This window comes from Opisthocomus hoazin, chromosome 2 (genome assembly GCF_030867145.1).
Source record: "Opisthocomus hoazin isolate bOpiHoa1 chromosome 2, bOpiHoa1.hap1, whole genome shotgun sequence".
Classification (NCBI taxonomy): Eukaryota; Metazoa; Chordata; class Aves; order Opisthocomiformes; family Opisthocomidae; genus Opisthocomus; species Opisthocomus hoazin.
In genome coordinates, this window is record NC_134415.1 from 106,906,664 (window position 1) to 106,933,845 (window position 27,182).

The 27,182-nt window shown below is 36.8% G+C and overlaps 1 protein-coding gene across 1 annotated transcript in view; it reads left to right on the top strand.

The window, feature by feature from the left end:
• The window catches only part of CSMD1 (CUB and Sushi multiple domains 1), a 1,295,699-nt gene that overhangs the window by 973,728 nt on the left and 294,789 nt on the right, over positions 1 to 27,182 (top strand). Inside the window, exons 18-22 of the mRNA XM_075445037.1 lie at positions 1,084 to 1,272; positions 3,920 to 4,036; positions 5,465 to 5,680; positions 8,089 to 8,359; positions 23,390 to 23,576. Of these exons, the coding sequence (XP_075301152.1) occupies positions 1,084 to 1,272; positions 3,920 to 4,036; positions 5,465 to 5,680; positions 8,089 to 8,359; positions 23,390 to 23,576 (980 nt within the window). The remainder of the gene's footprint in view (positions 1 to 1,083; positions 1,273 to 3,919; positions 4,037 to 5,464; positions 5,681 to 8,088; positions 8,360 to 23,389; positions 23,577 to 27,182) is intronic.

Below are 27,182 nucleotides of genomic sequence, written 5' to 3' on the forward strand. Positions count from 1 at the left end.
ATGCAAACCCGCTACAGGGGTGATGGTGGAGTTTCTCACCATCCTATTCTTATTTTTAATTGACAATAAATTAAATTAATTTTTCCTTAATTTTTCCTCAAATTGTGGCTGTTTTGGCTGTGAAGGTAATTGGCAAGTGATCTTCCTGTCTTTATCTCAGCCCATGAACTTTTTCGTCTTATTTTCCATCTTATTTTCTCCGCTTGTACTGTTGAGGGGGAGAGTGAGAGAGCAGCTGGTTAAGGGACTGCAGCCAGTCAAGGTCAACTCACAACACATAGTAACAGAAAATAAAAGAAATTCCTTTCATCCCAATAGAGAGTCTATGTATCCATTATAGCTCATTACGTGATTAAATTACACAATCGTTTGCTGTCACTATAAGCATAATGGATAATGCTCAGTTAATGAGCCTCCATTTGGTAATTTTGGGGTTTTTTTTTTCCTTGTTCAGTGTATAGCTCCAGGTTTATTTACCAAACACTATTCAGTCTCTGCTATACGACAGAATTACTAAAGACTTCTTCTGTCAGATGTGAGTTATACAGTTATGTAAGCTATGTTCATTGTCTTTCTATTTTTGATGCACAGGATGATATCTACAAGAATTAACAAATGGTTTCTGAGTTCATCAGCTGCAGTTTTTCAACACTGATTTTTTGCTAAATCAAAGAACCATTACTATGACAGAGGAAAGTTGAATTGTCCTGCAATATCAGAAATTGAATAGATGAAATGGAATAATCAAATATGATTTATACACTAGCAGAATTTGTATTCATACTTTGAAGCTTAATATCTTCCTGTAGTTTCAGATGTCCAGTGCTTTTGTTGGGTCTTTTTTCATTGTTTGATAAAATATACTTTAAAGCTCCAATCTTTTCCTACTTAATTTGGGCTTCTCTATTCTATGAGACTGAAAATTGAAAATCTGTGCTCTTAGTCAGTGACAACAGCTGGAGAAAGTGCTTTATCTCCCACGTCTGTTCCCATCTTACTCATTTTGTGTTTTGTTTGGGATTTTTTCTGTTTACTATCCGAAAAATAAAGGGGAAATAAACAAAATAAATCTGTTTGTTTCAGGTGTTACTCTGGAATCAGATTCCTGCCTCGACCCAGGGATTCCTGTGAATGGCCATCGCCATGGTAACAACTTTAATATCCGCTCCACAGTAACTTTTAGCTGTGATCCAGGATATACTCTGAGTGATGAAGAACCACTCATATGTGAAAGAAACCATCAGTGGAATCATGCGTTACCCAGCTGTGATGGTAAGTGTCAAGTTCTTCAGATGCCAGCTTCAAAGTCCAAGAAAGTTAATCTCCTGTTTCTGAGAACTAATTTAGCTTATCATTGCTACTACCTCCCTTCAATTACACCAAGATCCACAGTTTTCAAAAATGATTTTACTGTAATAAAAACCGTGCTTTACATCTCTGTATCAACTTTCAGTCAAGTACTGTAATGTGCAGTGAAATTTACAGGTATACATTCACCAATAGAAAAATTAGAATTCTCAGAGGGTGCCACTGTTCAACTATGAGTGAAAATCATGCCATGCAACTAGTATTTTCCAAGCAAAGCCAATAAACTTAACTTACATTGTAAACTTGGAATACTGAATACCAAAATGATTACTCAGAATTCAGGGTACTCAATACTAAAACAGATCATGATCAGCCTATGTAATTAATTTTCTTGAGACATTTTTGTCTTGAAATATTTGTTATTTCATTAATTGTTTTAGGAGATATGCAAAATAAAACTGTCTAGGGCTTTCATGAAACACTTTTTTTAAATCCTGAACTGTACTAGTAAATATTTCTGTGCTCTTTTTTATCAATGGATTTTTTGCTAAGTTCTTTTCTATGAAATGCAGAATCAACTCAGTTTTTTCGTGAGATGCTTGTATAGTTGCTACAAAATGCCTTGATAGAAACTGCAGAAAATAAGATCCAAGTGTAGCTCCCTATTTCAATAGGGATAGAACCCAGCATCTCTGAAAATTCTCCATAAGTTGCTTGCATTAAACTTTCTGTTAAAACCTGCCATTTTCTCCCTTCTGGTTGCTAAATTATTATCTTTAAAAACATGTTTGTCTTGATCAGGCCTCTTTCTTCTTAAGACATAACTGTGTTCTAAGGCAGTGATGAAAGATAAATGTATGAAGGGAGAAGACCCAAGCCCATACCAACCATGGTTCTTGCTTTAATGAATTACTTAAGTAGTGAGTTTCTAACTCACTTTTCAGGTCCCAGGTTTTAACTGATTACAGTGCAATGTCAAAGGGCAAACTTAGAGTTAGATTCAGCAAAGTATTTTAGTTTCTAACTCTGTTTTAAGCTGTTTTGTGAAATCTGAGCAGTTACTCGCACTCAGGCTTGCTAATTCCCACTACAGCCTTCTGGCCCCATGCACAAAGCATGTAAACTACTGAAAGATTACTATATAGTTAAAAGCTCTTCATCACTACAAAGTAACTAATCTACCATTCGAACTTACCTTGTAAGCATTACAGCTTGTTCCTTCTTTAAAAGGACAGAAGCAAAATATTGTTTTCAATTGTATTTTGCTATCAAATTTTAGACAGTATGTTCTTGGCACAGTTGAACCTTGAGCGTCACTAATTTTCCTATAAGCTGGATTTTAAATGAATGTGTACTACTGTTCATTTATGGCATTATGAATTTGATCTCTGCAATTATGTTATTTGTTATTAAGTAATATTATCAACCATGTATTTACTGTGGTTTTATCCACGTATATTCTCATTCACGCTGAAGTGCAAAAATACATATAAGCAGGTAAAACCAGTCTAGAAACATTTCCTTTCCTTCTACTTATTTATACATACATATAATACATCAATTCAAAAAACCTTAATAACTTTAACAAACATCTTAGTCTAATAAGAAGTGAAAAAAAGAACTTTAGCTTTAATGCCATCATGTTGTATGTGTATATATATATTTTTATATATACATTTACATACGTGTACTGCAAGTTGAACATTTTGTCATGTATATTTGCCATCCAATTTAAGGCAAAGTATATCACTCTATGTGAGGAAGAAGACTATAAACATCTTAGTACTCTGTTGATTTATTGTTAAATGTTTAGTTTATTAAAATTTAAAACAACAACATAGAAAGCTAGACAGCAACAGATGAAAGAAAAGCACAGCCATGGTGTATTTGTAAGATCAGCGAGTAATTCAGCATGCAAATCTTAATCTTTAATTAATTTGCCATGCAAATTTGAGTCACCTAGTTTAGCAAAAGCTAGTATACGTAAAACTTTTTCTAACCTGATTCTTGTGTCTTTCGTAGTATTCAGTTCTAAATAAATTAATTATGATGGGACAATATTAATCTTTGAAAGAGAGAAAAACACACTTTCTTTTCCTGAACATTGTAGAAGAAATAAAATAGAGACAAACCTCTCTATTATTTGAAAAAAAATACCTTTTGTTTCTTAAATATTTTTGTTTTATAAAAATAGAATTAAATATCTACCTTTCTAAAAATGTAGTACAAGAAAAATAGCTGCAAGATATTTGATCTTTGAGTTAGTTCACAAAGAAAATTTTAATCTTACTTCTTAAATGCTACTACAATAGAAATTAATACTTGCAATATACTACAACAAAGTTTTACTTGTTTTTATATTCTTCTAACTAACAGGAGAGGCTGTAGATGAAAAGTAAACTCCCTTTTAAGAACTAATTTAAGAATAAACAAATTGTTGTCAAATGTGAATGTCATGGCTTTGGATGCATTAAATTCTTATTTAAATACTTGACCCTATTTTCGATTTGAAGTGTAGTTCAAAAAGTGAAATAGATTTTTTTTTTAAGAAGAACCAGGACTTCTGTCTGACTTCTGTTGAATTTTTTCGCCTTTTTTTCCTCTTGTTAAGCTTTATGTGGTGGATATATTCATGGGAAGAGTGGAACTGTTCTTTCTCCAGGTTTTCCTGATTTTTATCCAAACTCTTTAAACTGCACTTGGACTATTGAAGTGTCACATGGCAAAGGTAAGAATCTAGTATGAATTGCATATGTATATGTAATATCTGTGTTTAAAAAATTCAAGCACGCACAGTGAAATGCCTTTGTGAATTGAGTTAAATCAGTGCTTTCTGCCATTCTTTTGAGGAAGAAGTTTAATTTCCCAAAATAAATGTCTTCAAAAGTGGTGTTTCTAGTTTGTGTTTATTTTGTAAAAGAAAGATTCTTTTAACAGTTATCAGAGGAAATGTGTTTTAATCTCATAAAAATGGACAGAAAGTGGGAGAGGTAAAATATATGAAAATAATAGTTACTTGTTAAATAGTACTAAATTTTTCACTGCAAGCTTTTGGGACCATGTTGATAGCTCTTCTCCATTATGAAGTGCGAAGGAGCAGGTGTGATCTGTGTGTTAGTAATCTTATATTTCACACTGAAATCATTAGGGCCCTCAAAGTATGTATCTTTATGTTATATATACAGTAGGGTAATATTTGGGTGCACAGTTAAGCTTGGCAGCCTACCTGTTAGGTAAATGTGTAAAAGAACTAAGGAAAAAAGCCTAGGAAGTACTAATTATGTGTTACATACCACTGAATAAAAACATAATGAAAATACTCTTTAATCTCCTTTCTATGACAAGTAAAGTCTTTGTTATGTGTGATAGTCTGAGAAGTATGTTGGAAGTTTCTACTGTTTAAAATCTTCTTACGGAGTGGATTTTTGTTTAAAACTCGTATGGCATTTTAAGTGTAAAATATATGAGAAGACTTGCTAAGAAGAATGTTTTTCCCCACAGTAAATAATTGTACTTGAAAACCTAACTGTAATTCAAAATTTAATTCATTGCTGGACTGAAAGTGGGCAACTGAAAAAACAATCACGACTTCAGTAAAGGACTGGTCCCAGAAAATACGAATCTGTGTATATGGAAGACCATACATAAAACTTGTATCTGCTTTGTCCTTGTATATGGGCACTTCCTTGAACTTTAGGGTAAAAACCAGAATTGTTCTGGAGGAAATGTGAAAATAAAACATGAATTAAAAATTCTAACCAGTTATTAAAGTATGTCTCCTAGTTTAATAATGAGATCATGGCAGAGATTATAACTAAGAGAGACACACAGGAACTTGAATAAAATCTACACAATACAAATATAGATTTTCAGAGTGCTGTATACAAAGAACATTGAATCCCATCAAGTCTCTTATGGGAGCTATTGATTTACAGTGAGCTAAACAAATACCCCACTGCACATATTGATTGGTTCAGTCGAAGTGCTCTCTGCAAGTTTTATTGTCTGAATTTCAGGTTTTGATTCCATGTGTGGCTTTTTCAAAAAAATCTTTCTTTATAATATAAGATTTACTTTCTGTGTCACCTATGTATAAAGAAAGAGAAAAACTTCCTATTAAATGCTTTTCTTTTTCCTGTTTTTAATATTTTTAAAGGTGTACAGCTTATTTTTCATACCTTTCACCTGGAGAGTTCTCATGACTATTTGCTTATCGCTGAAGATGGCAGCTTCACAGAACCAGTAGCCAGGTTAACTGGCTCAGTCTTACCCCCAACAATTAAAGCAGGCCTCTTTGGAAATTTTACTGCACAGCTTCGCTTTATATCTGATTTTTCAATTTCTTATGAAGGCTTCAACATAACATTTTCAGGTAAGAAATTCAGTTCTGCTAAATATCCAGAAACTGTTTCCAGATAATATTTTTACTTGCAGATAGCAGAAACATTATGGAGTACCAGTAGAAAAAGTCAAAAGTAATTGCATAGTCTCTTATTGTAGAAAACTGGCTAAGGTTTATAAAGGTGGCTAACATATTGAGAAGGATGTTTGTGATGTGAGTGTTTTAAGGAGAAGTTTCCCCTGTTCTCAGAGAACCATCAAGAGTGTGAAAAAGAACTCCGGAGGAAAATTAAGGGGAAGAAAGTACAAAGATAGAAAGTGCTGCTTCAGAAGAAAGAAACTAACTGGTAATGTTTTACTAAAGGAACCATAGCAACTGCAAAAAAGCAGTAGTGTACTAACTCAGTCACAGAGCAGTCTAAATTGAAGACTGTTTTTGAAATAAACATGTATATATAAAAATAAAATGATTTATTAGATGTTGATATATGAAGTAGTTCTGGTAATTTTTACAAATTCCTCTCTAAGATAATTGAAAATTTTAAGTTACTGCTTCTTATTTACAATCTTTTAAAACTAGAAGACATATAAAATAAATTTCTCAACAATTTTCTTTGCCTATCTCTATTACTGGAATGTAGAATATTTACAGATAAGCATATGAATGAATCAACTGCTAGTTGAGATGCTCATGCACTTGGATATTCTGCGGAAGCAGTACATAAGGAATTCATATATTCAACTCTTTTATTTAATTTTTCAGGAACTGAAAACCAATACATTTCATTGAAATATGGCAATATTTACAGATTAACATGCTGTTTATGAATAATGTATCTCATTTAGCTTGCTTATTTAAAGAAGAAAAAACCCCACACCTCACTGATTAGAGCAATAGTGTTGGATTTACTCATATCAAATGCTGAGTTACATTCATTCTAGATACTTTGGACTAATAAAATCAGAGGTCAGCAGTTTTGCAAGTTTGGAATGTAAATGCAAATATTAAGTGAGATCTCTGATAGTTTATTGGTAAATAACTCAAAAGAGCAGAGGGCTAGTTAACTTGTAGAAGAATACACAAAATATCTTTATGGATCCAAGGGGAAAAATTCTCATTTAGTGAGAAGATCCTAACTTGTTTTGAATGTCACCTAAAAGGAATTTGTCAGGAAAATTCCCAGATGCCTAAAGGTCTGCCACAGGGAATCTCTGTGTGTCTACCTCAGCCTTTATAGTGCTGAGCAGAGGTATCAGATAGTGTGTTTTCAAAACTTACAACTTTTGCCAGCAGAAACTGATGTGGTTTATAGATTCCTTCTACTATTCAGGACCTTCCCACGAGATAGTTACGGTGGGGAAGGATTTATTTATTTATTTTACTCAGAAGTCAGCTGTTTAAACACTCTTTCAGAAACTTTGGATTAGTTTCTTCCCCTGATTAAATGGGGTTCTTCCTCTAACTAAGTGGATTTGACCCTACCTTCCACCAACCTCCAAGGTAAATGTTTTAGAAAATGGCTTTTCTTACCAGAAGTGTCTCTCTTCTAAGTGATCTCTTGGGTCATTTGGAGCATATTCTTCAGAATATAAAATCAGACTTTTTGGTCTGGATGTAGTTAATCTTTTTCAACATCTTTCTTGAGCAGTAGTCAGTAGTGCATATCTAAGGAAGAAAAAAACACACAGAGCAGGACAAATGTACAGTGATACTTCCCCGGCATACTCTATGAGGATGAGTGCATGTGTGGCTCAGATATTTCCTGAGTTCAGTGTAGTTGCTCTATATGTAACAGCCCTTATTTTTTCCCATTAGTCTGTTCTGACTCCATCTGAATTATTCCTGATGCATAGTTATAAAACAGACAAAAAATTAGGCCCTTGATACTTCTTCAAATATATATATATATATATTTGTTTTCAGTTGGTTGACAGTTGTAGGATTTCTAAAAGACGTGCAAACAAAGATTGCCTGATTAAGAGTGTAGCTTTACTCAGGAAATTCAAGCACGCTTTTTGAAAATGTGGTCATATGACTTTTCATTCACCTGACACTTTGTTTGACTTTTTCTTAGATTCTCTTAATGACATGATGAATTTATTTAACTGTAAGTCTTACTTCTATAGCTCTTTGGAAGTTCAGAAGAAATGAACCAAAAATTATATACAAAGGATGTAATTAAACAAAATTATAGTAAACCACTTAACAGTGCAAGCTGATTACAGCCCTGAGAGTATAGTGTGGGTGGGACACAATAGATACATATAGCCATAACAGACATATAGAAACAGTACGGATTTTAGTAGAGAACACAACTTTGAAATCAATATTTCCCAAGTGTTCCATACTGACACAATGCAACTAATTTGGTAATTTTTTTTTTTTCCATGTGGACCACTTGTCCCATTTATATATATATTACGTTTTATTGTCTGTAGAATATGATCTGGAGCCATGTGATGATCCTGGTGTTCCTGCCTTCAGTAGGCGAGTTGGTTTTCATTTTGGTGTTGGAGATTCCTTGATCTTTTCTTGTTTCCCTGGATATCGCCTGGAAGGTGCTAATAAACTTACCTGCCTGGGAGGTGGTCGGCGTGTATGGAGTGCACCTCTGCCAAGGTGTGTGGGTAGGTGGTCACATGCTTTCATTTCATTCATCAAATCGTTAATAGCATATGGCGTGGGTCAGAATACTGGGCAGAGAACAAAGTGCTTGGATTGAAAGGATTGATCCCCAAGCTGTCCACGTTTTAAAGTCAGTGCAAGATGTAAGTAATGCATGTCTCTTTTACTTAGAGAATAAAAACAAGAAAGAGGAATAGTTAGATTTGTGAAGATCAACATATCTCATGAGATAAAATGTAAATCTAATTATTGAACTGTATGTTTGCCATAATTAAGATATAAATTTCAAACTTTTTCTTTCAGGCTAAAGAAACAATGTTTAGAACTTTCAGGTGAAAATAGCTTTTTCAGAGTCCCTGGGCTGGTTTTATGGGTCTTTTTTCATATTGCGTTATTATTCTTGTAAGTCTAAACTGGTTTTTTTTTTTTACAGTTTATAAACTATAAACTATTACAGTGTTGTAAACTGTAATTTTTAAAATTAATGTGCAGTTCTTAATAATCAGTAACTAGAAGCTCAAACTGAATGAACAGTTCTTTTCTGGGAAAAATTCTGGGACATGATTGTATATAATTAGTACAGTTGCTCTATTTGATTTGTGAGATAGTTTTGTCACCACCATGTCAAGTGAATCTGATCAGCTACTGTTGACATAATGCTTCTGAAATGTCAAATAGTTCCACGTACGTCTAACTGGATTTCCTTAAGAGAGTTCTTGTTTTAAATGATTTTATTTCATTAAGGGAGAAACTCAGCTTTGGCTTATTTCTTTTATTTGTTTTTTTCCCCTCTACACTGCCCTGGTGAGGCCTCATCTACAGTACTGTGTCCAGTCCTGGGCTCCCCAGTTCAAGAAAGATGAAGAGCTACTGGAGAGAGTCCAGCGGAGGGCTACAAGGATGATGAGGGGACTGGAACATCTCCCCTACGAGGAGAGGCTGAGGGAGCTGGGTTTGTTCAGCCTGAAGAAGAGAAGGCTGCGAGGGGACCTAATAAATGCTTATAAATATCTGAAGGGTGGGTGTCAGGAGGATGGGGCCAAGCTCTTTTCAGTGGTGCCCAGTGACAGGACAAGGGGCAATGGGCACAAACTGAGGCACAGGAAGTTCCGTCTGAACATGAGGAAGAACTTCTTCCCTCTGAGGGTGACGGAGCACTGGAACAGGCTGCCCAGGGAGGTTGTGGAGTCTCCTTCTCTGGAGATATTCAAGACCTGCCTGGACAAGGTCCTGTGCAGCCTTCTGTAGGTGACCCTGCTTTGGCAGGATGGTTGGACTAGATGACCCACAGAGGTCCCTTCCAACCCCTACTATTCTGTGATTCTGTGATTCTGTGATTCTGTTTTAAAGGGACGTATCTCTATATCTGAAAAAAGTCATATTACCTACATTGTATATACATGTAAGATACACAGAAATTGTTTTTATGGAAAAAAAGTTAACTATTTCTAATTGTTTTAAAAACGTGGGGTCATTTAGCGCAAGATGAAAGAAAGTAACAGATGAGAGAGAAACCAAAGTCATATGGAGTTTGCCATTCATTTAGAAATTCTAGATCTAAGTCTTAGGCTATTTTCAGCTTGATTTGTCTTGGAAGTATCACTGACATCTTAACACTGTTTGTCTATGAATGTTGGCTAAACAAGAGTGCACCATCCTGTATCACAGAATCACGGAGTCATAGAACAGTGCAGGTTGGAAGGGACCTCAAAAGATCAACAAGTCCAACTATTTCTGGGAAATGGAACCTAGATGAGATTATCTAACACCCTGTCCAATTGCACATTGAAAACTACAGTGACAAGGACTCTAACACATCCTTCAGAAGGTTCTTCCAGTGGCTGATTGTTCTCACTGAAAAAAAACTCTTTCTTTTATTGACAGCTACTTTCACCCATTGCCCCTTGTCTTCTCCATGTGGCTCCTTGTGAAGGGCGAGCCTTTGTCCTCTTTGTATCCACCCTTTCAGTACTGGAATACTGTGATGAGCATCTGCCTGAGCCTTCTCTTCTGCAGGGAGAAGAGACCTAACTCCTTCAGTCCATATTGATTTACAGTGCAAATTTCACTAGAATAGTATTCACGTACTCAATTTGAATCTAGCATTTTATTTTCCCCAATTTTTAAGAGTGTTCAGCTATGCTGTAGTTGTCCATACGTGTGAATGGAAAATTAGCTTGTTAATTCTCTGTTCTTGAAGAAAAGATAACTGTTACTTGTGCAGTATTACAATTATTAGAGTCATAGAATCATAGAATGCTTTGGGTTGGAAGGGACCTTTACAGGTCATGGAGCCCAGCCCCCCCTGCAGTGAGCAGGGACATCTTTAACTAGGTCAGGTTGCTCAGAGCCCTGTCCAACCTGACCCTGAATATTTCTAGGGATGGGGCCTCCACTACCTCTCTGGGAATTCTGTTCCAGTATTTCACCACCCTCATTGTAAAAAATTTCCTCTGTATATCTAGTCTTAATCTACCCTTCGTTAGTTTAAAACCATTACTCCTTGTCCTGTCACAACAGGCCTTGCTAAGAAGTCTGTTCCCATGTTTCTTATAAGCTCCCTTGAAGTACTGAAAGGCCGCAAGAAGGTCTCCCTGCAGCCTTCTCCTCTCCAGGCTGAACAGCCATAACTCAACCATTCCTCAAAGGAGAGGTGTTCCATCCCTCTGATCATTTTTGTGGCCCTCCTCTGGACCCACTCAAACATGTCCATGTCTTTCCTGTGCTGAGGGCTCCAGAGCTGGATGCAGGAGTCCAGGTGGGTCTCACCAGAGCAGAGAGAGGGGCAGAATCCCCTCCCTCGACCTGCTGGCCACACTTCTCTTGATGTATCCCAAGTTACGGTTGGCCTTCTGGGCTGCAAACACACATTGTTGGCTCATGTCCAGCTTTTCATCCACCAGTATCCCCAAGTCCTTCTTGGCAGGGCTGCTCTCAATCCCTTCATTCCCCAGTCTGTACTGATATCGGGGGTTGCCCCAACCCATGTGCAGGACCTTGCCCTTGGCCTTGTTGAACCTCATGTCAACCGTATCACTCAGCTTGGTATCATCTGAAAACTTGCTGAGGGTGCTCTTGATCTCACTGTCTGTGTCATTGATGACAATGTTATACAGCGCCGGTCCCAGTACAGACCCCTGAGGGATACCACTTGTCACTGGCTTCCATTTGGACATCATGCCATTGACCACTACCCTCTGGCTGTGACCTTCCAACTAATTCCTTAGCCAGTGAACCCATCAAATCCATATGTCCTCAATTTAGAGAGAAGGGTGTTGGGGGGGACCCTGTCAAAGGCTTTACAGAAGTCCAGATAGATCACATCTGTTTCTTTGCCCTTGTCCACTGATGCAGTCACTCCATCATAGCAGGCCAATAGGTTGGTCAGGCAGGACTTACCCTTGGTGAAGCTATGCTGGCTGTCTTGAATCACTTCCCTGTCCTCCATGTGCCATTTCATAGCTTCCACTAGGATCTGTTCCATGATCTTCCCAGGCAATTATTCATAAGTAATTATTCATAAGCATATTCATAAGCAATTATAAGTAATATGTTGTCCATTAGCTTTATCAAGGCATTGTTAGGCTATATCCTTGGGTAATTAAAACTGAAAATAACAACTTTTGCTGCTGCATGTTGCTTAACTGTTGCTCATTAAAAAAATTCCCTAAGTAGCTGACTTTAGTAGTCAACATATTACTGTTTTCAGTACATATATAATTTATAGGAAGCATAATGGAGTGAATAAAATTTATACTATTATAAAGCATTTTCCAAGCAAATCACTGATATATCTTCAGGACTATCAGAAAAACAGGTCTTTTAGGAAGAGAAGTGTCTGTACCTAATAAAATATCTATGAATGTTGTTAATTTCTATGAAGTCATATCAAAGTACAGTGAGATAGTTACTGTATCTGACATCTTAAAAAACATAAATAAAATATAGAAGGGGAAAAATACTTACATATTCAAATAATTGTAGTCTCTGTATAAAAAAAAAAAAAACCACCAAAAAACCCCCCAAAGAAACTTCAAAATCCCAAACATGTCCTAGAGGACTGTAAGATGGCTGGATATAATGACAAATTACTGGAAGACACAAAGTGGTATTGAAGTTACAAATTCATTGTCTAATTCACCAGAGGAGATCTATATGTCCATCACCAGCTGTCATATAGAAGGAATTTAATGGGTTCTGGTACTGTGGGTTGTGAGCAGGGGTTCCCAATCTGCAGGTATTTTATAGCGGACAGGATTCAGATTCAGATTCAGACATCTAAATTTGACTGTTTTCAGTGTCATTGCATACATTTGGGTATCTATTTTACAGTGAGATGAATCGCTCTGCCTAAATAGAGGGATTACTTCTATTTATGTATGTATTTATTTATTTGTTGATTTATGCATAATCAGTCATTGACACAAGTGTCCCAGTTGGCCTGCTCATTCCTATTGTCTTGCCTCAACATCTTTATTGCTCCTTTATTATACACCCTGTTGGTGCATGTATGAAGCCTTGTGGCCAAGAGGTCAGTTTCAGAGCTAAAGTACTTCTGTATTCCAGCACATGCCACCTTTGATTATCTGCATTGAAGTTTTGTAGGACCTACTTTGAATTCCCATTGCTACATACCTGTGTGCTATTATTTCTCTGTTTCTGAGCTAATCTAATCTCTGAAAAGTTGATACTGCCTGTAGTATACATGGAAAGATGGTATGCTTTAGGAGGGCTTTCTAGACTTTGTAGGCAAAGATTCATGGATTAGGGGTTGAAGGTATAAAATTTCAATCTTGAACTCAACTGTAGTTTCTGAGAAATACATTTAGTGAATCCATTGGATCTTTGAGGTCTTCTCAAGGAGGATCTCTGTACCACGTACGTAGAACCTGCCTTTGTAGTATCAAGCTACAGTTGACGCAAACTGGGGACAAAATTACGACCACTTTTAATTTGATATTGACTAAAAGTTCAGATAAATCCTAGACCTGTCTTCATAACCAAGCTTTGTGACTACCAGAAGAAAGAAAAAACCCTTTCCTTGTGGTAACTTGTATAAGAGAGATCTCAGCAGTCCACTTTTATATAAGAGCAAATTGGTTGCAGGAGTAAGAAATGTATGTTGCTGCTCCTCTATTTAAATTCTGAACATGTCAAAGAATCAGCAAATTGCATTAGGAACAGAAGTACTTAAATGTATTTAGTATGTAGTGAATTAATATGTGTGCTAACTGTATTGACAACACTGGAAAAATAAGAAAATACTCCTTACTAACATCTTTAAGTCATGAAGAATTAATTTAAAGTTGTCAAGATGCACTACAAGTATAATCTGCCAATCTCTATACACCCTTTAATAATGTAAGGAAACAAAGGTTAATATGTGTTCATTTTAAGTAAGCTTTCTTTTTTTCCAAAACATTTTTACTCCCTTTTAAGTATTAATATTTGGCAAGTTATCTGTGTCTGTTCCTAAATTTATTAGTTATCATTTCTATATACTGGATTAGAGATATTTGTTGGAATAAAAGAAAATGTAATTAATATTTTTCAGTTTTTATTCTTTAAAAAATTGAATCATTATGAAGTTACTTATATACTATGAATTGTGCTAGAATGATAAGCTATATAGTAGGCGTTGAAGATTTTACTCAGAATTACCATCTTGTAAATCTTACTTCATAAAAAGGGAAGATTTTATTTTATGTTATTCATTTTCATGTTTGAATATGTGCTCTATTTATGGCGCAATTTTATTCATGTGCCATTTGACTATACATTTTGAACCATTATTGTTTACAGAACATTTATTTTTCAGTTATGTACAGCCAACATTCATATGAACAAAGATGCCCAACCACACAAAAGTCTCCAAAAGTCATCATTTGCAGTATATAAACTCAGTATAAAGTTGTTTGCCTACTTTCATTTCGTTTCAATACTTGCTACTAGACGTAAATTTGATTTCCTTAGAAGAGGAATGAAAATGCATGTCTACACTACATGAAGTAGCAAGAAAATCTATGCTGATTGTTTCCTATAAAAATTAGCATAGTATTTGATCTATGGTGGTTTTTTTCTTTGTTCGTTTGGTGTTTCTGTCCTTCTGCTGGGCTTTTCTATGTTCCATTCAGACACGTTTAGCTTAGTTCAGATACCATAAAATCATATTGATCTCCAGGAATACAGTTACCTTGCAATGAAGAAAAGTGACATTTTATATGGTTGTCATGTATGTTTTGGGTTTTTAAATGTTTTTATCTTTTAGAAAGCCTTTCCTACATAATGTGCAGTAATAAGAAATTCATATCCGGTAACTTGAAAATTCTCGCTTACTTATCCCCATAATGTGAATGACATATTGCAAAGTTACGAAGATTACCAAAGTTTCAATAGTTAGCTTAATCAAGTATCACCTATTGAATTAGCCATGAATTTAGAGGACTAATGTAACCACTTACTGTGCCAGATACAGATATGCCTGTATATTCTCCCAAGCAAAACTTGGAGATACATATCCAATCAAATGTATACGTGGTAAGTCCATATAGAAAGGAAACTTACTTACTGAGAGCTCAACATTTCCTTTTTGTTCTTATTATGCTCAGTTTTGAATAAATTTATAGACTGATTCTAAGACATCTGTTGCTAAATCCATGTAAAAGACCCCACTTCCTAACTGATCAAGAAAACCTTTTATAAATTATGTGTAGACAACTGACACTTATCTAAAACAATATATCTAAATAACTCTTTTGACTCAGTCTATGAAGAAAATTCAGTCTCTAAAAATGTAGCAGACTAAAGATATCTATAATGCAACTAATTCAAGTACAAGGAAGGAAATTCTGCTAAGCAGCTGAGTGAAACTGAGAGGGAAATACACACTCAGTGTCCTTCGGTTAGAGATGCTTTCATATGACTTTTTTCTTAGCACCAAGAATGTTTACAGAGGTCCCATTTCTTGTTGCCATGGCACCCAAGACATTAGGGGTGAAGATATCCTCCCACCTTGAAGAGAAGTTCACACTAAGACTACTTATTTCTAAAAATAGTGAAAAGAAACTACTTGTCCTGAAATCTGCTGGCTTTAGAGTGTACATTCAGAAATTAAATTTAGTCTCAACTCAGTGGCACAAATTCAGAAGTGCATTACTGAGTTCAGCCTCTTGATTATTTCTTCCTCATTACCTTTTCTGCACTGACCAAACTGATATATGATATGTATCATATATATCATATGATATATGATATATGTGTGCTATATACACACCAACCTTTATATATCAACAAGGATTTTTGGGTCCTTCTAGGACATATGGTAATATATACTTCTGTGATGCTTTTAATCAGATTCAGGACAAAAACTTTTCAAATTTAATTGCACTTAATTTATAAACTAAACATTCATACAAGCACATACGGATTTGTATCATAGAAATAGTACTCAGCTTCATCTGCTGGTGAAAAAAACAACAAAGCAACAGGGTTTCCAAAGGTATTGCCATTCATCCTTCTCCATCCAAGTAGATAATTTCAAGTCCTTCCTCCAGGGTTCATTTCCAACATGTTCTGAAATTCTCCTGGTCAGAGAATCGTTTGTGCCTTTCCACCATTTCATTGCCTTTGAATAGGTATTTTCCATGTAAGGCAAAAAGGAGAGCTTGGGAGACCTGGTTAGTGTAACAACACGACCCTGGCATTTTTAGTCCAAGACTTCGAGTCCCATAGAAACTGCATTATCGTCATTTTCACTGGCCTTCTCTCCATGCTGCGCAGGTAGATGGTCTTCCCCTGAACTTCAGAGGTCTTTATCTGAGTCCTTGGAAGTTGGTTGGCTCTCAGAATAAAACAGCATCCCTCCTTCTTCAGTAAGGACCCTCCTTTTCACAGCAAAAAGACCCTGCCAATCCTATCTGCAAAATCAGATAGATGCTTATAGACAGTTGTCCTTGTAAATCTTACTTCCCTGTGCTGACCCTTCAATTTCTTGTCTTTTCAATAAGTTTTATTTTAATGTTTATCTGAGCTGTGCACCTCAAGTGGTTATGCAGTGTTATTCCAACTCGTCACAGAGTTTTGAAGACTCTACCTAGAGTTTCTCTTTGGGTCTTCACTCCATTTCTAAATGTGTCCTCCAGTTGGATCTGTCCCTTCTGACTAGAAAGCAGTTTGTGCCTACAGTCACCTACTTGCTACTATTTGATAAAAAGAACTTTACTGTTAACAATTAGAAAGTGTGGAGAAGATAAAGGCCCTTAGGGGATGACTCCCTTTGTACTGTTTAAAGAACAGAAATAATCGTTACCTAAAATAGTGTCAAATTTCCCCCATCTCGGAAGATTAAACTTTTTTTGTTTTTCTTCTTTGAAAGCTGTGCTTTTCCTGTTGAAGCAACTCCCCTTAGCTGTCTGGTGAATTCTCTGTTTACATTGACATGATGTGGCTTTACAGGAAGATCCCGCCCTTCACCTGTTTATACCAACTGTAGAAACACTAGGACTGCCAATCTCCTCACAGAGAATTTCACATTCAGCACTGAATTGTTTAAAGCAAATGTAGAGGGATCATCCATAAAGAAATCTTATTTCCTGTAAAAGCTTCCTCAAAAGCACTCAAATAACAATGATGGCTTCCCTGTCCAATGCTCTAGTAGTTGATATCTGCAGATGAGACACTTCAATCTCTTCTCACACAGGAGTACTCTTTCCCATCTTTCTAGACACAGTGACTGCATTTGGAAGAGCTATCCTGCGGTCTTTACTTAACTAGTCACTCACTCCAGCAAGAACCCTGCAGTAAGGCTCTTCTGCAGTTATGCACAGCATAAAGGACATAGACAGTCTTTTGAAGAAAAAAAGATACTGGCTGGCTACCTTTATGTAACTGTTCTTTGAGATATGTTGTCTATATGTACATTCACAGCATCCTTTTTTACCTCTCTCCTCAAAATTTACTGTAACTGAGAGGAATGTGAGATTGAGGGGAACTGAGAGAGACTAAACACTCTGCAGCTTTGCTGTTTTGTGTGATGCACAGGATTAATGGAATTAGAAGCATAAATCTATAGATAATGTCAAGGTAAAAATACACTCCCAGCAATCCTGGAACAGGGCTACCTGGAAAACGAACATGCACGGTGTCTTAAAGAAGAAATGTCACTCAACCCATATCTTTATGTTTGAGGGTACTGATATAGGCATCCGGTCTTTTACGGTTCTGAAACAGCTTGTCACCTGTAAGGTTGTTAACATTATCATCTGGCACTTTACTGTAATTGGCGTGTTTGTCTATGAGTTGTGGGTTTAATTTCTCAAGTTTACTTCTGAAGAATTCAATTATGATTTAAAATCACTGGTTTTGTGCTTGTTGGTATGTTTGTGTGTGGGTAAAAACCAAGCTACTGGAGTACAGATAAGCTTCTCCTGATTATCTTGTATCTAGCTGAGATTTCAAAACAGGAAGCAATTTCTTTCCCCTTCGTTCATTGATATATAGCCCGTGTTATTGTTTGTTGTTTTGTTATTATTGCTTCAATTATTATTCCACTATTTTCCAGAAAAAATGCATTTTAATCAAACACATGCATTTCATTACTAATTGCGGTTATGATGGGTCACTGACACTACTTTCACATATATAATTTATTCCCATTATGTTCATTGAATGGTTTGGGTTGGAAGGGACCTTAAAGATCATCTAGTTCCAACCCCCCTGCTATGGGCAGGGACACCTTCCACTAGACCAGGTTGCTCAAAGCCACGTCCAGCCTGGCCTTGAACACTTCCAGGGAGGGGGCAGCCACAGCTTGTCAGGGCAACCTGTGCCAGTGCCTCATGACCCTCATAATAAAGAATTTCTCTCTTATAACCAATCTAAATGTACCCACTTTTGATTTAAAGCCATTAGCCCTCATATCCCCACAGGGCCTTGTGAGACGCCCCTCTCCAGCTTTGTTGTAGGCCCCCTTTAAGAACTGAAAGGCCACAATAAGGTGTCCCCGAAGTCTTCTCCTCTCCAGGCTGAACAGCCCCAACTCTCTCAGCCTTTCCTCAGAGGAGAGGTTTTCCAGCCCTCTGATCAGTTTTGTGGCTCTCCTCTGGACCCACTCCAACAGCTCCATGTCCTTCCTGTGTGGAGGGCTCCAGAGCTGGATGCAAGAGTCCAGATGGGTCTCACCAGAGCAGAGCAGAGGGGCAGAATCACCTCCCTCGCCCTGCTGGCCTTCTGGGCCATACATTGGTGGCTCACGTTGAGCTTTTCATCAGCCAACACCCCCGAGTCTTTCTCAACCGGGTTACTCTCAATCCCTTCATCCCCCAGCCTGTATATGTGCTTGGGATTGCCCCAGCCCATGTGTAGGACCTTGCACTTGGCCTTGTTGAGCTTCAGGAGGTTCCCACAGGGCCACCTCTCAAGCCTGTCAAGGCCCCTCTGGATGGCATCCCTTCCCTCCAGCTCTATGTCATCAGCAAAGTTGATGAGGGTGCAGTCAGTCTCACTGTCCGTGTCACTGACAAAGATGTTAAACAGTGCCAGTGCTGGTATCAACCCCTGAGGAATGCCACTCATCATGGGTTTCTACTTGGACATTGAGCTGTTAACTGTAACTGTTTGAGTACGACCATGCAGCCAATTCCTCATCCACTGAGTGGTCCATCCATCAAATCCATGTCTCTCCAATTTAGAGATAAGGAAGTCATGTGGGACAGTGTTAAATGCTTTGCACAGGTCCAGGCAGATTACACAGTTGCTCTTTCCTTATTGACCAACACTGTAACACTGTCATAGAAGGCCACCAAATTCATCAGGCATGATTTGCCCTTAGTGAAGCCATGACGCAAATCACCTCCTTATTTTCCATGTGCCTTAACACAGTTTCCAGGAGGATCTGCTCCATGATCTTGCCAGGCACAGAGGTGAGACTGACTGGCCTGTAGTTCCCTAGGTCTTCCTTTTCTTCCTTTTTAAAAACGGAGGTTATTTGTTTCTTGTTGTGTTACTTGCTTTTACATAGTTGCAAATGTATACATACATTTATACTTATTTCATGGCTGTGTGAACAAAATTGTCCAAGAGTGTGGATACATATTATTCTCACTTTTTCCTTCCAGCAATAGCTTTTTTTTTTCTCTACCTATAATTACACTTTTCTATTACAGTTTCATTTACATTTCACAGTTGACTACTTTTTCCTGAGGACAAAGCCCAGCTTTTAGTGAGTTTGTCCCCCCGGAGTACAGATCTGAGAGTAAAGCTCCTAGGCAGTCAGGTACTTCTGCACATCCCCCAAACTGTGTGAATCTCAGAAGCCTGGTGAACACTGGAGTCCAGAAATGAGGTGGAACAGCTCCTTAGTCTGTTGAAGTCCTTGATTATGAGGCTAATACCCATTTAAAGGAGACCATCACAATCAGGTTTCAGCTGCTATCTTGTTGTCTTCACTAGCCTTTTAAACAGGAACCACACAATTTGCCTGGGAAATCTGTTACTGAAACAGATTTCCTGGATATCATCTCACAAACCAGGACTATGCTTCTAATCATGCTTTTCTTAGCTTCCAGTTTGCTTTAAGTTAAACTAGTTGGAAGCTTTCTACCACTCTGTATTGGGGTTATGCTGCTGTTAAAAAAGGATTTGGAAGACTCATAGGTTAAGAGAAGAAGCATTTGTGTAATTATTTTTTTTAAATTGAATGTGATGATTTAATGAACCAACGCAATGAATACTCCAGAGGTTTCACTGTCACGCTGCAATGCAGAATACTGTCCCTGCCTTCATGAATTTCATAGTCCCTTCTGCACACTGGTATGGCTTTGTCTTAGAATCATAGAACCATTTAGGTTGGAAAAGACCTTTAAGATCATCAGATCAAATTGAAACCTAACACTGCTAAGTCTACCGCTAAACCATGTCCTTAAGCACCTCATCCACATGTCTTTTAAATACCTTCAGTGATGGTGGAACAACCACTTCCCTGGGCAGCCTCTTCCAAAGGCTGTTGTCAGTACTGAGAGAAGTTAGATGCTGCTCTGCTTAATTTTTTTTTTATACTGATGGCAAGTATCTTCTCAGGCTTGGCAGGGAGTAGGGTATATGCAAAAGCAGAAATGTGACATGAAACAAGACACTGAATGAGCATACACATTTCCAGAGAGAGGTGGCTCGTAAGTAGGGGCTGAGGGAGAGGAGGGAGTTTAGATTCCAGCAGCAAATGCATGCATCTGATGTACACCTAAATCATCTCCTAAGTACTTTTTGAAGTGTGACTTTATCATTTGCAGTGATGCTCTAACAAGTGAGGAATGAGCCTTTTAGTTATGTTATTCCTTTATGTTGCGCAATGATATGTTGACAAATTTCTGAAAGAGAGGAGACGTTCCATTCTTCCGACTTGCCAAAGATGTCAGGCATAACATATAAATGCAATAAACTTAGTTTTGGTAGCTGTTTTTTTTGTTGTTTTCTTGTTTGGTTTGGTTTTTAACCTGTATTACTTTCCTGTCCCCCATTAGTCACTTCAACTGTATGGAGTGTTCCTAAAGCAAGCTGTGAAAAACTTAGAGGATAAAGCTGAAAAGAAACAGCTACTTGACGTTTTCATTTCATATTTAAATGCTGTTGCTCCTTTATTAAATTTTACATAGCACTGGATTTTTAATGGTGCATTAATACAGTATTTGAGTAAAATCTTCACTGAGGTATTGTTCACTGGTGTTCACATTAATATAAAATTAATTTGTCATATTCTGTTGTTATAATAAATACTACATGAATAATTAATGAGAGCGCTACAATAAATTGCTGATGCTTTAATAAGCTGTTTCTTTTTAATAGTTTAGTTAGTATTCATTGCAAAATCATCAATTATAATTAATATAATTTGTCATGTTGTAGCATTGAGTTAATTTTCATAGAGATTGAAACATAAGTGGGAACCTTGTTAGCCTGAATAGCACTGGAGATTTGTGTGAGACTCTTGAGATCTGGCATCCATTGTTTTCTTTAAATTCTCGGTAGCATAAAATCTGAATTTGAGTTCACCTTTGAGAAGTCAAACTAAGTGTGAAAACTGCTGTTCATTTTTAGCTAGTGTTTAGGCAGAGATAGCTCTCATTTAAGAGATGCTCATGAGCAAGAAATCAGTAGCTGAATCTCTGAATCTTCAGATAATAATAAGGATGTGCATGTATCCAAGATCCAGTGTATTTCAGAACTCTATATTTTAATGCTATCACATTAAAAATGTTAAAGCTTTAGGTTGTTTTCTATTTCATACAATGTATTTAATAAAGTTATTTAGTAGATTTTTAATATAAATTGTATTTCTTTATCTTGGAACATTACATTTTTATAAACAAAATTGAAAGAATTTTTTAATCCCTGTTTTTTTTAAGCTCTCATTTTTCTGTCTATGTTTGACAGAAAATTGTAGATATGGTCAAGTTAGTGTTTAAGTCTTACTGTATATGAATCTTCAAAATATGGCGCTATATAGTAATTACAGGTTTAAGTTGTCTTTCTTTCAAAACTGAAACTTTAATTAATATTCAGGAAACACTAACAGACTTCAGCTGGTGTGTAGTGGGCACTCTGACTCTATTTTCAAATGAAAAGGAGTGATTTGTGTGAGATTTTAATCACCTTAATGTGAGACCTGGTATGAAATTTTAATCACCTGTAGTCAGAAGGAAAAACAATTGTCTCAGGTCACCCTTTTGCCTTCTTTCTGCATTTTAATGTTGTGTATGCTAAATATATTTTTTTGATAAGACAAATACTGTAGGGATTTTATCTTCATACCTCATTATCAGGTGATCCTAAAAAGAGTAGACAAAAATCTCTCTCAAAAAAAAAATTGAATCCAAAAAAATACCCTCACCTTGGGTCCTGCCCATAATCCCATGAGACCAGTTAACATCATAGGATTTGTTTTGAGAACCTGAGTCATATCTTATGTCAGTGGCCTATGGATTGCAAACTAAGTAAGCAAACCTCAGAACAGCGTTTTCCTGCTGTTTAGTCCTTCCTTTCCTACTCCATTGTTCTTTACAATTGAATGGTACAAAAAAATACAGAATGAGAGGTTTGTTTTCAGCAAGGCATTTCAGTAAGGTTTTCAGTGAGGTATTCTAACCTCACCATCATCATATGAGTGTTGCTTAAAGAATGCTGAGAGAGGCTTACATGCACGTGCTTTATGAGTGTGGTCCATGGCTGATGACCTACCCTGACCTGAAATCTATCTTAGTGAAGCAAACAAGGAGGGAAAAAAGAGAAGGAGAGAGAGAGAAAAAAGGGAAAGCCACTCCTCAGGCACCAGCTGGGAAGAGGAAGGAGAGAGTCCCCAGACAAATCTCTTTCCAGTAAACGTAGTAGTGACAATGATGATGATAGTAATGACAAAAAACGCCAACATCTTCCTGCTTTCTCCCTGCAACAGTTATATTTTTCATGCAGACCTTCTCAAGCTCCTCATTGGTAGCTTATGATACTGTTAGCACTGAATGGAGCATGTGTGGGTGCTGCAGACTAAGTAGCAGTTAACGTTTGGGCATGTGTATTACTGTGTAATATTTATTGTGTACTAAAATAACTATTATCTGCTCGTTATCTACTAGAGTCTATTCCAATATGAAGTTACAGGCTAAAAGCCACCGGGTTTGGAGTCATGTGATCTGAGTGTAGAGTTACAGGCTAAAAGCTACAAGGCGAAAGATTGAGTAGTGGGGTGAGAACAGTACGATTTAAAAATCAACGGCAGTCACTTTTTAGGAGAAACCCATCATAACAGTCATTCTGAATTCAGCAGTGGCAGGTGAGAGCAAGAGCAATGTGGTACCAGAGTGACGGCACTGCCATAGCAGCCTGGCCGTTTGCAGATGAAAGGTTACAGGCTCACAAGTGAAGGGCTGGCTGGAGAATTGGACATGAAGGACTGCTAACATTACAAAGATTAAGGCACTGTGCAACAGAGGTGCTGTGGAAACTCCATGTGCATCTCAGCTGGGTGCAACATTCTGGTTAACAGCAAGCTTCATCTTCTTTCACTGCATTTGAGATCATACATGAAGCTGTGCTTGAGCTCAGTCACGTATTGTGTCTGCCCTGCAGAAGTCATACGCTCAGCTTTAGAGACCCCTCAGTCAATGACTATGGAGGAACCCTAAGTTTCTGCTATTATGTGAAGACAGAGCTTACGATGCTCGAGTCAGCTTTATCCATGATCCTCTTTGATCTTGTTTTAATGGCCATCCTACTGGATAACAATATTGTCCAACAGAAACATAAAGAATTAACAGTCTGAGATCAGCTTTTTCTTGTATTTTTTGAATTGCTGCACAATTTTGTAATTACAATGAAGATATTCTGCACTCAGTAGTGTGGTTTGTGACAAGCCTTTAAACTGATGGTGTACTGCTTTTATTTGATCTCTGCTTTGGAGATCTGCTTAAAATCCTGGCGAACCTCTTAGCAAGGAAAATAATAAAGCAAATTTTTCCATTAAGCAAAGTTATTGTTACATTTTACATGAGCTGTATTTCAAAGCATTTCAAGAATCCTTGAATTTTGTTTGTTTTATAGGGTTTATGTTCATATTCAGGAAGTGTTTGATGATCTTCAAAAGATCTACCCTCTGTCGTTTCCTTTTATCCAAGTTTAAGTGAGACAATGAAAGAAAAAAAATTACTTATGTAAAGAGAATTTAAGACTTTATTAAACAAAAGAACAAAGAATGGGGTCAAGTATCTGTTCCAGACAGATTGCTGTCACTGCAAGCAAATAAAATAACAGTTTGAAAAGGTAGTATTTTCCAGTCTGCTGCAGTCCTCAGCAAGGTTATAACAGACAACTCAGAAACTGTAGTGAAAATAAAGCAGTAATTCCCCCTCTAAAACCTTTTACTTGTGGACATAGGTGGTGTACATGCAATAAGAGTATACCTTTTAAATTCTAAGATGGATATATCAGATTTTATAATAAATAAATAAAATTAACTTTAAAAAGCACACAATATTCAACAGTTACAATACAGAACTAGATTAATATGCTTTTATCTGCTTTCCACCTTTTGAAACGTAGAGCCAGTACCATATGGATTTTTTCATTTAAAAGAACATGAGTTTAATGGATCTTGTCTTTTGGATACTGTGGGTTGGCAGACTTCCACGGTTTGTCTGATTGGAGAAGTGAAGAATCTGAACTGGAACCATATAAGCAGCTAACATTTACAGATCAGATTTGGTTTAGTATGTGCCATTTTAAGCTATGTGAAAGCCTTTTACATGTGATGATAGTAACTTTTTTAAGCACTAACAGCCAAACTACGTAGAAAGAGTTTGGGAGCTGAGACTTTAGAGAATTTATTCTTCATTTAGAAACAAAAGCACAAACATCTGTAGCACTATGAGCACATTTTTATTTAAATTAGGTACATTAAATTAGTATACATTACATTTCAGTTACAACACAATTTTGCTGCATACAAAATGGTGTATTCTTAAAGAAGGTCATTGTCCCTTGCTCGCATCCTCACCTAAGGATGCACAGCTATTCACTGAGGACATCAGAAAGGTATCTCCTGTTCTTAAGTTACAGATGCTTGAAGTCTAATGTTTTATAATGGAAATAAAAATACTTATATTTTTTTTTCATATCTGAATAGTTCTTTTGTAGTTCTCCTTCAAACCAGGGAATTAGATTAGCCAGGGTGTTTTTAACACGTGAGTGTTTAGTGTTGTTGCAGTGCTTAGAACTGAATTCTTTTACAGTCTCAGTAAAGTTTCATATTTAAATTACTGTCACTTTTTACTTATAGTCCAATTCCACTCCATTTTTGCTCAAAACATATTCTCTGTTGAAATAGCTCTTGGATTACCTATGTTTTGTTTTTTTCCATAAAATATATTTAAAATACCTATGTAAATTGAAATAAATATTATGATAAAGTAAGAACAGGATCTTTTCACTTTAAGGAGTGGATTTAGGTGCCACTGACTATACTGATAGTAAAAAACCTGGAAAATTTAAATCAATTTATTTTGCATCTTGAAAAATCAAATAGATCACTACAGAAACAAGGGAAAGGTAGGAAAGCAAAATAAAGAAGGGCTCTGTATTACATATTTTAGTGCTACATCTTTTATAGCAATAATTAGGTATTAAATCATATGAAGATTTGAAGTTCTTAAATTGTACCTACATTAACACCATTATACTAGTCTAAGCATGTCATATAATCTGACAAAGAACATTATAAAATATATTCCTTTTCTTTAAAGGCTAGAGCTGGAGGAGTCTAGCCTTTAAAGCTCTAAACACCTATAGCATGTTCAGTGGAGATGTTACAGTATATCTGTTCACTCAAATTCACGCTGATGTTTCCAACACAAGGTTGTGGATCAAAGCATGGAGACAGATTACAAACAGTAATTATTTTAAGATCAGTACAGTTTATTTCTCGTAGCAGATTCTGTACCTGTCAATGTCTGCATAATTTGAATACTTGTAAATACTAATACTGCTATAGTTGATTTTCATCAGAAGAAGGGTGAATATGGTTAATATTCAGTGAATTATATTTAATAAATGAAAATACAAGCAGATGTGAGATTTTTTCTCATGTAGAGGCCATGACAAATCTTTTCTCTTTAATCTGTCTGGGCTGGGGAGGCAGATCATTCTCCCAATGTGAGTGCAGGTCTTGGGAACTCATAAGGAATCTGGAAGGCCTTGAAGTAAAGTACTGGCATAAAAAAGTAAAAGAAAGTCCTCTGTAGCCAAGAGCTAAAGAGCTCTTTCAAGATCATGTGATAAGATTTGTCTTCTTAACTTGAGGTACTAAAATCAGTAGTTACTCATAGAGCACATGTGCTAGATAAGGAAAGTTGCATGACATCTTTCAAGAGTGATTGGCAGGTTTTTATTTTTCAGTTACCATAGGTGGATGAGCCATATCACTTCTTTTTGCAAAGCTTCATGGTTTGATCTTTCATCAAGAATGTGAGAGATGTGGCTTCATTTCCTTTGTTTTTGTAAAATAATTTTAAATTATATCTGATGCTTACTAGCGGAAAGAGTTGCCAATGTGGCTAAAGGCTGTCATTTCATTTTGCATAAAGAATTAATTGGAGGTGATGAAAATGGAAGTGAACGTGAATATATTCTTCCAGTCTAGTAGTTTGGTACTCGTATGGTAACAGTGAATATTGATTCATGGGTTATTTAAGAATTTTATTTCCCAGCTATTTAATGCCTGAATTTTCTTGGAGAAGTGCTACTCCTTCCCCATTTAATGCTCTACCCATTATGCTAAAGAGGTTAACCAACATTTGCTCACTTTGTGACTAACTGTTTTCTAATCCCTTTAGGTGAAGCAGAAGTCATAGGAGATGCATGTTTAAATCCCCAGAGGCAAAGTGAATTGGATTTAGGTGTCATACATACTGGCTGTATGTGTTAATTACTGTATAAAAAAGCAGCAGCAGTATCACTCTTCAGAGTGTCAGAGTATGACTCTTTAGGAAAGACAGACCAACAAGGAGAGGTGGGGGAGTTGCTCTATATGTGAGGGAGCAACTGGAATGCATTGAGCTTGGCCTGGGGGCAAGTGAAGAAGGAGTTGAAAGCTTGTGGGTTAGAATTAAGGGACAGGCTCACACGGGTGACATTACGGTGGGTGTATACTACAGGCCACCTGACCAGGAGGAGGAGGTTGATGAGGCCTTCTACAGGCAGCTGCAAGCAGCCTCACAGTCACAGGCCCTGGTTCTCATGGGGGACTTCAACCACCCTGACATCAGCTGGGAAGACCATACAGCTAGGCAGGCGCAATCCAGGAGGTTCCTACAGAGCATCGATGATAACTTTCTGATGCAAGTGGTGGAGGAACCAACAAGGAAAGGCG